Source organism: Rutidosis leptorrhynchoides, chromosome 5 (assembly GCF_046630445.1).
Source record: "Rutidosis leptorrhynchoides isolate AG116_Rl617_1_P2 chromosome 5, CSIRO_AGI_Rlap_v1, whole genome shotgun sequence".
NCBI classification, from domain to species: Eukaryota; Viridiplantae; Streptophyta; class Magnoliopsida; order Asterales; family Asteraceae; genus Rutidosis; species Rutidosis leptorrhynchoides.
This window is the reverse complement of record NC_092337.1, coordinates 167,514,322-167,525,875: the sequence shown is the minus strand read 5'-3', so window position 1 is coordinate 167,525,875 and position 11,554 is coordinate 167,514,322. Positions and strand designations below refer to the sequence as shown.

General features: G+C 29.0%; 1 protein-coding gene across 1 annotated transcript; it reads left to right on the top strand.

The window, feature by feature from the left end:
* The first annotated feature begins 9,131 nt into the window (after window positions 1–9,131).
* Window positions 9,132–10,617, top strand: LOC139849151 (uncharacterized). The gene is made up of 3 exons (XM_071838821.1): window positions 9,132–9,471; window positions 9,575–9,766; window positions 9,944–10,617. The coding sequence occupies exons 1-3, from the start codon at window positions 9,132–9,134 to the stop codon at window positions 10,615–10,617; spliced, it is 1,206 nt and encodes a 401-aa protein (XP_071694922.1).
* Window positions 10,618–11,554: the final 937 nt, after the last annotated feature.

Below are 11,554 nucleotides of genomic sequence, written 5' to 3'. Positions count from 1 at the left end.
CTCGTCTGTAATTGAAGAAGGTTATATATAATAGTAATTTTGTTCTTCATTAGTCATTTTGTTCTTCATTAGTCATCTCGTCTGTAATTGAAGAAGGCTTAATAATCAGTCGATGTCAGAAATAAATTTGTTTAAAAATAAGTCTGCCACAACATAGAATAACGATCAACCTATGATGACCCGGGAATTTCCGACCAAATTTAAACTTGAATCTTATTTTATTTCGATACGATAAGCAAAGTCTGTAATGTGGAGTCTCGAAAACTTTGAAACTGTTACATAGATGCATTTGCCTTTTTGACCTATGCCCGATGATCCACAAAAATTTGTTTGTAATTAAATATATAGATATATATATATATATAAATACAAGTATACATAGGTATTATTTTGAACTAATAAAATGCCCCCTGTCAATTAGAATTAATAATGTGAAAATAAAATACATAATAAATAAGTTACTATATATATATATATATATATATATATATATATATATATATATATATATATATATATATATACTTATAAATTCTGAACATAAATAATAAGGGATTGTAAATTACGAATTTTAAATATTTAATATAAGTTATTATGTAACATAATATATAATTAGTAACTAGAATAAAGTTTATAATTTGTAATATATTAAATTACAAGTGCGAATATAACCTTCATGTAATTATAGATACTATATTAGTATTAACAATAATATTAGTGTTAACAATATTATTAAAATTATAATACTGAAATTCTACATTTGATTTGTAAATATCAATATTATTATAACTAGAAGTAAAATTATAATTTTGGTATATGATTAATATTAGTAATATTATTGATTATTATTATTACCATTTTCATTAAAGAATTATTATTTTTATTTTTTATCATTATTGTAATTGTGATTGTTAACAATTAATACATTTTATTATTATGAACATTAATAATATGATTATTATCAGTTTTATTATTATTTGTATTATTATTATTATTATTATTTATTTTTATAATTACTAATGCATTTATTCATTATTACTATTTATTATATAATGTATAAATCAAGGAAATGGTATAAATTAGTTCCTTGTTGCTATCAACTGTGCTAAATTGATCCTCAATCTCTGAGTCAGTACAAATCACGACCCAAATTGTCAAAACACTCCAAATTATGTTTACAATCGCAATCAACCTTTATTGATATAATTATTTTTTTCTAGTGTTCTTGTTGTCTGAGGAAAGAAAGATTAATACACACATTATATATTTAACGTATCACTTCTGGGATAAACAGAGTGTTTCTAATTATTTTTTTTTCTATCAATAGCAGTTACAACAACCAGAGTTGCTAAATCAATTTAAACCAAAATTTTTTTTAACAACATTGATATATGTCCTGTTCTTCAACTTTTAGGCCAAATCACGATATTGTAACGAATTTTAAAAAGTGGAATTGCAGTGTTGTTAGTTATCTTATACTTAAACTATCTGCAAATTCCTATCTTCCAATTCCTTCTATCAAATTCTAATTCTTAAGTCAAAGTTTTAAATTGAAAAAGTTAAACAATGTTCTTCAGTCGAATTCAAACCTTCTGTTATGAATTAAGTCAAATTGAGGGTTCCTGTAGTTTTTAGTAATGATTTTAAATCTATTTCACGTTATAAGTTTAGCCTAATACGATCTAGAATTCATAAGTATAATATGAGTTTATTTTTTTTTTTCCGAACCAAACAGCAGCGGTTTATTTTTTATTTTTTTTATTTCGATTTCAATTTGTTCATAACTGATATAGATTAATTAAATATTGATTCTCAATCATTTAAATGATTGAATGTTAAGTTAATGTGATGTTTGGTCGATGATGTCTGAGTGGAGAAGAAGATGCAATAGAGGGAAAATATTACGGGTTATATTAATTAAATTGGAGTTATAAAACACGAAATGGGCAACAGCCCAACGGATTGGGGGAGTGTGTAACGAGCGGGAGGTCGCGGGTTCGAGTCCCGTTCAGGGCATTTATTTTTACAAAAAGGTTCTAAAGGGTATATTTTCATTACTTTTATTTCAAGTATTATTATTATTATCATTATTATTATTATTGTAATTATATTTATTATTATTGTTATTATTATTATTATTAATATTAAGTATTATACATGTTAGTGTTATTATGAAAAAAAAAATGATAATGATTGATATGTTTTAATGACAAAAATATATGTATGATATGAAAATGAATATAAATATAAATATGTAAATAGAATTAGGAATGAAGATAATAATAAAAAAAATTTATTATACAAACTTTTTGTTATAAAACAATAATAATTATATTAGGAATTGATTAAGTGAAATTATAATGTTATGAATGAGTTTATGATAATATAAGTAATACTAATATTAGTATCATTATTGTTAACATAAGTATTATTATAAATATCATTATTATTATTATTATTACTAAACAAATTTATCATTAATAGCAATATCATTATTAATATTGTCATTCTTAATAAAATTATTGTTTTTATTATTAGTAAATCATTAATAACTATCATGGACAGTAAAATTAATATTTTTACAAGTATTATTATTAATATCATGATTATTATCATTAATAGGATTATTATTAACATGTGTATATTATTAATGTTATTATCATTATTTTTACTAGTATTAATTTAATATAACAGAATTACCGTTTTTGATAAACAAATGAAATACACACATAAACATATATATTTAACACATATAACATAACAAAATCTAATATTTTATTATATATAAAATGAACATATAAAACATATATATATTATTAACAAAAATGATATAATTAATATATTTATATATATGTGTGTTCACTTACAACCATGAATATTAATAATTATACAAATGATATAGGTTCGTGAATCTGAAGCCAACCCTATACTTGTTCAATATCATTCTATGTATTTTTACTACAAAATACATTAGGTGAGTTTTCATTGCCTTTTTACCCTTTATATTTTTGGGCTGAGAATACATGCGATGTTTTTATAACTGTTTTACGAAATAGACACAAGTAATTGAAACTACATTATATTGTTGAATGATCGAAATCGAATATGCCCCTTTTTATTAAGTCTGGTAATCTAAGAATTAGGGAACAGACACCCTAATTGACGCGAATCCTAAATATAGATCTATTGGGCCCAACAAGACCCATCCAAAGTACCGGATGCTTTAGTACTTCGAAATTTATATCATGTTCAAAGGATGATCCCAGAATGATGGGGATATTCTTATATACATATTGTGGATGTCGGTTACCAAGTGTTCAATCCATATGAATGATATTTTTGTCTCTATGTATGGGACGTATGTTTATGAGAAATTGAAATATGAAATCTTGTGGTCTATTAAATTTATTAAATAATTGTGTATGATAAACTAATGAACTCACCAACCTTTTGGTTGACACTTGAAAGCATGTTTATTCTCAGGTATGAAAGAAATCTTCCGCTGTGCATTTGCTCATTTTATAGATATTACTTGGAGTCATTCATGGCATATTTCAAAAGACGTTGCATTCGAATCATCGAGTTCATCAAGATTATTATTAAGTCAATTTTAGTTGGATATATTAGGAAATGGTATGCATGTCATCAACTTTAGATGTAATGAAAGTTTGTCTTTTAAAAACGAATGCAATGTTTGAAAAATTGTATCATATAGAGGTCAAGTACCTCGCGATGTAACCAACTATTGTGAATCGTTTGTAATTGATATGGACTTCGTCCAGATGGATTAGGACGGGTCCTTTCAAAACCCCCCATTGGTGACTCTATCTATCGCTTTCAGCTATTCTGGTGAATCTATTTGCAGTGCTGTACCATCTCTCTTCTTGCATTTCTTAGACTGTTGTGACATACGAGTTATCGCACCCCTTGTACTAGTCATGTGTAACTTTTTCTTTTTAGATTTTGTAACCATTTCATTATGGTTCATAGTCGTAGAACTCACAAGTTTCTTCCTTAAATTAGCCACGCTATTTAGCAACATTGGTTTTATGTAATTTTTAGGCTTTTTCTGCAAGAATTAACAGTTTGTTAAATAAATATAATGAAATAAAATGTGTTAGAATAATTTATTTTTACCTTTTCAGACACCTTGAATGTTGTTACATCTGCTTCAACAAAATCATCCTCACCATCAATGTCAAGCAACTCATCAGGCATATAATCATCATCCTCATCTATCAACCTTAAAGTTGATTTATCTTTCGGTTGTTTTTTTCCAGATTTTTTTGTAGGCAAAGAATTAAGAAGATTTGGCAGACCATAGGATTCAAATACTTGTGCATTCTTCTGCATCATCATAATTCTCTCATTTTCATAAGCATTGACAGGTTTCATTGATCTTTGACCTTGCTTACTTCTACCTGACAGAAGAAAGATAATTTTAGATGAACATAAGGATGATCAAAGTAATCATGGCGGTGACATTACAAGTAAAAGACAATAAAAACAAGGAAATCATGTTGTAAACCTAAATCTATTTCTAGTAATCATGGCGATGACAGTATACATTTATTTGTCTTATAAAGATTAAAATATACCATACATCAATGTAAACATGATGATGTACCTAAATCTATAAGTATAGTAGAATAAATCTCATAAACTATTATAAATAAATGAGCATATCAATTTCAATCAGTTTCAGTTTCACATTCGAGATAATAGAATAAGTAAACAATGTGTTATCACCATAATATGAAACAGAATATTAACTATGATTGCAGTATATGAAACGTATGCAACAACAACATCACAGATTTACAAGGTCAAGAGCCAAAGTAATTAACTTTTCGATCAGTTTCAGTTTCGTAATCGAGATAATAGAATAAGTAAACAATATGTTATCATCATAGTATGAAACAGAATATTAACTATGATTGCAGTATATGAAACGTATGCTACAACAACATCACAGATTTATAAGGTCAAGATCCAAAGTAATTACCTTTTCTCTGATTGATTTTAAAAACTCATAGACCTTGCTGCGAAAAAATATTATGTGTGATACTAGGTCTTCTCCAATAAAATTACAAAAAAGAGTTAACATATTGAACGGTTTATTGGTGGGAAGCATAATGACGTTCAAAAATTTTGGGAAAAAAGGAATGGTGGGAAGCAAATTGGCGATCTAAAAATTTCGGATCAAAAATTCCTGCTTCAAAAATTTAGGGTTGTAACTGTTGGCGCTATAGATGTACGTGTTAGAGGCATGTATATCGGATGATGGGTATATCCCATAATTATAGAGATCATTATATAAATACCATATATATTTACCTTATATAACTAATATTATTGAGTATTAAATTTATATTGACCTTGTTATTTAATTTAATAGAAAACTTATATTATGCATACTATATTGACTAATATAATTGTAATAAGTATTGATACGAATTTTTGTTTTAATATAGGTTACCTATTGTATAATTTATATTTATTTAACATTTATTTTCGTCTAAAATAATATAATAATAATAATAATAATAATAATAATAATAATAATTATTATTATTATTATTATTATTATTATTATTATTATTATAATAATAATACTACTAATAATAATATATAATATGTATCTTATGATATGAAATAATTTGTTACATAGATGATTTAATAAAATTATAACTAATATTAAGCATACGCATTTGTTCCATAAATATTAAATGAGTCATATCATAATGGAATGACTAACTAAAAAGTTTTGGTATATAAAGGTTTATGCCGGATAAGAGGTTAGGGGTAGAGCTCTATCATTAAAGGAATTGGTTTGAAGGGTCTAGAATAGCCAGAATGCGGTCAAATTAGGGGTCGAGTTATGGTAGATGGTTGTTTAACAATATATACGAGTTGTTTAGTGGTGACCTATTTGCAATGTTAACTAAGATAGTATGGATCGATCGCAATGATCTTGTACATTCATTGAAGTTGATCGAGGTTTCTATAATTGTTTGATGGTGTCCGAAATTCAGTTGGATTTTGGTAAATGACTAAAGTTTCGGGCTAGTGGGATTAGGGACACTAGCTAGCTAGTAGTACTTGTGTTTGATCCTTCAATACTATGTATGTATGTATATGTATGTATATGTATGTATGTATGTATATATGTATGTATATATGTATGTATGTATATATGTATATATGTATGTATGTATTTATCTATGTATCTATGTATCTATACATACATGTATGTATGTATGTATGTATGTATGTATGTATGTATGTATGTATGTATGTATGTATGTATGTATGTATGTGTGTGTGTATATATGTATGTAGGTATGTGTGTATGATCTATATATATGTATGTCTGTATGTATGCATCTATGTATTTATGTATGTACGTGTGGGTGTATGTGTGTATGTATGTATGCATACATACATACATACATACATACATACATACATACATACATACATACATACATACATACATACATACATACATACATACATACATACATACATACATACACACAAACACACGTACATACATACATACATATATACACATATATATACATATATACACACATACATAATATCTACATATATACATATGTACGTGTACATACACAGATACATAGAGATGTATCTATGTATGTATGTATGTATGTATATATGTATGTATGTATGTATGTATGTATGTATGTATGTATGAGGATCGATATGGGTCAATCTACCAGCGATCGGGACAGCAGTAATATGAAAATTTTGTAGGGGTGATGGATATGAAATATCGTTGACATGTAGGCAACCTAATTTTTAGTCATTATGTCCAGTTGTTCTGCTGATTACGTGTTCATCCGATAGTTGAGGTGGCGTTCTTTAAGTTATGAATTTTCTCATGGAGGGGGGGTTGATAACTTCATTTAACATTGGGAAGCCTAAGAACTAGTTAGGTTTGCTAATTAGCTCTAAACGAGAGCTAAACGAATATGAGGGCATTCGTTATGGGTGTATGTGTGTATGTATGTATGTATGTATGTATGTATGTATGTATGTCTGTATGCATACACACACATACATACATAGATACATACATTATACACACACAAGCACACATACACGTATACATACATATATACACATATACATACGATCTATAAATATACATATGTACGTACATACACAGATACACAGCGATGTATCTATGTATGTATGTATGTATGTGGATCGATATGGGTCAATCTACTAGCGATCGAGAAAGCAGTAATATGAAAAATTTGTACAGGTGATCAATATGAAATATCATTGACATGTAGGCAACTAGATTTTTAGTCGTTATGTCTGGTTGTTCTGCTGATTACGAGTTCATCCGATAGTTGAGGTTGCATTCTTTAAGTTATGAATTTTCTCATGAAGGGGGGTTGATAACTTCATTCAACATTGGGAAGCCTAAGAACTAGTTAGGTTTGCTAATTAGCTCTAAACGAGAGCCAAACGAAGATGAGGGCATTCGTTCGTCATTCAGTTCAAAGCGACAACTGGATGGGCTATGACAAACGTAAACCATTTCATATTTGGTGACATCGATATCTTCAATCATATCATATCATATACTTAATAGAAATCAAAAAATAATATTAACCCAATAATTAGAAATTTAAGAAATAATAATATTATTAAATAGTGAATATATGATATTATCATATCATATATTTTATATAAATTAAATAATTTGGTAAAATTATTATGATTTATTAATATTAATATATAAATTAAATATAGTTTATATATTATTATTATATAGTTTATATATTATTATTTATTAGCAATTATTATGATTTCTAAATGATTATATAAACTATATGATATTATCATATCAATTAATACAGTATAATTTATGTAAATCAAAATTTAAAAAGATTTTAAAATGTAAGTGTAGGGAATTGAACTGAAGACCTTCTGTTTACATACAATGTTATTTATCAATGAGCTGTAGTTCTTATTTCTGTTTTAACTTTGTAAATTATTAATAATAATAAGTAACAAAGTATCCGTGAATTAATGTAGATAATTAATAAACGGAAATAATTATAGTTTCTAAAACAAATAAAACTACTTGTTATCGTCATTTATTGTACTTTGTTGACCATATCTTCTCCTTCTTTTCTACTTTCTTCTATCGTATCCTCTACAAACTTCAAGTTTCTTCCAACGTGTTAAACTGACAATTGTATATCGCGACTACATATTGAACAGGTACTTTTCTGTGACTAATTTTGTTAATAATTTCATGTGTTACATCTTACGCGTTCTGATTTCAATATGCATATGATAAGTTCGTTCTTTAATTCAATAATTTTGGTAATAATTGATGAACCCCATCAATATTTGGTTTAATTTTTAAGATGAATTACGTACTTAATATATTTACAATATTTTTATATAAATTAGATGATGATTGCATTGTTTCATCCAGGATGGACACAAATTGGATGTCTAGCCCGAGAAATTCTTCTGCATATAAAAAAGGTCTTGATAAGTTTATTGATTATATATTTAAAAAGGAGGGTGTAAATGGTGAGATAGCATGCCCATGCAATAAGTGTGTTAATCTAAAATGGGTTGGACGGTATGATGCTAGAACACGTCTACGATGTGACAGTTTTTTTAAAGGCTATACAATTCAAACTCCGATCATCGAACCATGTGACATTCCTATGGAAGATGCAGAAGATGACATGATAGGATTGGTGTATGACACCCATTATTGGTTTGATGATAACATACTTAAAACTGAAGATCATAGCTTACCAAACAAAAGTGCCAAAAAGTTTTATAAAGGATTGGAGAGTGTAAAGCAAGAACTATACCCCAGATGTAAAAAGTTCTCTGTTCTTTCTTTCGTAGTTAGACTATTTCATAGCAAGTGTATTGGCAAATGTAATGACAAGGGTTTCAACATGATCATTGATACTTTAAGGGAAGCCTTCCCGGAAGCAGCCATACCTAAGTCACTGTATGATCTATGGTAGTTAATAAGAGATTTAGGACTAGGTTATGAAAATTTCGATGCATGCCCTAATGATTTTATGTGGTATTGGAAACAAAACAAGGATAAAATGGAGTGTGTCGTATGTCACAAGTCACGGTATAAAACAAGTGAAGATGATTCAGATGATGAGGAAAACTTAACAGCCAATGATCATAATAAGGTCCCATCAAAGGTTTTGCGTTACTTTCCTCTCATCCCGCGTTTGCAAAGGTTATATATGTCATCTAAAGCAGATGCCTCCATGAGATGGCACGAAGAGGGTCGCACGAAAGATGGATTACAGAGACATCCGGAAGATTCACCAGCTTGGCAAACATTTGATCATAAATATCGTGAATTTGCAAAGGAATCCCATAATGTCAGGCTTGGTTTAGCGAGTGATGGGTTTAACCCTTTTGGAAATATGAGTAATTCCCATAGTATATGGCCTGTTGTATTGATTCCATATAATCTACCTCCTTGGATGTGCATGAAAAAAACCCTATTTCATGCTTACTCTACTAATACCAGGACCATCTGCGCTAGGGAATAATATAGATGTATATTTGAAACCTCTAGTGGATGAGCTAAAGTTGTTGTGGGATCATGGAGTAGAGACATATGATTCATCAACAAATAGTAACTTTCAAATGCGTGCTGGTATGGTATGGACAATAAGTGACTTTCCTGCGTATGCCAACTTATCTGGATGGAGCACTAAAGGTAAACTTGCATGTCCATCCTGCCATAAGCTTATAAAATCGATTCGGTTGAGACGTAGTAGGAAATTTATTTTTATGGGACATCGTCGATTGTTGTCAAAGAGACATGCGTATCGGAAGGAAAAAAATTCGTTTGATGGCACTTAAGAGTTGGAGACTAAACCAACTTGCTTGATAGAGTCAGACGTTCTTAATGAGCTAAATGGTATTGATGAATATAAATTTGGGAAACTAGTCAAGGACAGCCCAGTATTGCCGTATAATTGGAAGAAGATAAGTATATTCTTCAAATTACCGTACTGGAAAGACAACTTGATACGACATAATCTAGATGTAATGCATATTGAGAAAAATGTATGTGATAGTGTCATTGGAACATTAATGAATTTAGATGAAAAGACAAAAGATCATATAAATGGGCGTTATGATTTAGAAGAAATGGGAATTCGAAATGAACTACATACCGAAGTTGTAGAAAACAACAAAGTAGATTTTCCACCTGAGTGTTTCTCAATGAATAAAAAAGAAAAAGATAGATTTTGTTGGATGCTTAAAGCAGTGAAAGTTCCTGATGGTTATTCAGCTAATATTTCAAGATGCGTTCAACTCGACCCTCCAAAAATTGGTGGCCTTAAAAGTTACGACAATTATATTTTGATGCAACAGTTGCTTCCAATTTACATACGAAATAGTCTACCTAAGCATGTCCGCTCTGTTGTGATCAAGTTGTGTCGTTACTATAGACGCTTATGCTGTAAAGTTCTCGATCCAACTGAATTGGTTCAAATGGAAAATGATATTGGAAAAATACTTTGCTATATGGAGAGGATTTTTTCCACCATCGTTCTTTGACGTAATGGTTAATCTTTCTGTTCACCTTGCTTATGAGGCTAGAATTGGAGGACCAATGCATTATCGTTGGATGTATCCAATTGAGAGGTAGTAAATTACATACTCACACACAATATAACATGTTTTAATATCGGCTGTATAACAGAAATATTATAGTAAATTGTTTAATTAAGTATGTTCATGGAATTTGATCTTCATAATTGGTTTTTCTTCAGGTATTTAGCCACATTAAAATCTTATGTGCAAAACAGGAGTAAACCTGAGGGTTCAATATCAGAAGGATATCTAGCTGATGAGTTTTTAGCGTTTTGTTCATTATACTTCGCTGACAATGTCGAGACTATACATAACAAGAAAAGTAGCAACTATGACGACGGTGGTAAGGAGGATGGTCTACCAATATTTTCTATGCCGGGTCGACCCATTGGTGCTGGAAAAATGGCTTTACTATCTCTAGATCGTTTGACTAAAGGACATTCATATGTGTTGTTTAATTGTAGTGAACTGGAATCCTTTAGAACGTAAGTTTATTTAGTACACATTTTGAGTTCCAGAATTTATATTACATTTTGCACTTTGATTGCATCACCTCTATACACATTGCATAGAACATCTGAGTATTCTTCGGTGTGAAAATAAGAAAGAACGTCAGCATTTGATACAGCGTATGCACAGTAATAAATTCGAGAAATGGTTTGGGAAACATGTAACAAATAGCTTCTCAAGTGTTAGAGATAAAAATCCTATCGTTGGGGCCGTAACATATTATGGGGTTTTAAAAGAAATCATTGAGCTACAGTATGGTGCTGATAAAAAAGTAGTCATGTTCCGATGTGACTGGATCTCAAATGGTTCAAGTCAAAAGGAAGATGAAAATGGGTTTACAATGCTCAATTTTCGTCGATTGAAGGAAGATAAAGAGCCATTCATACTAGCA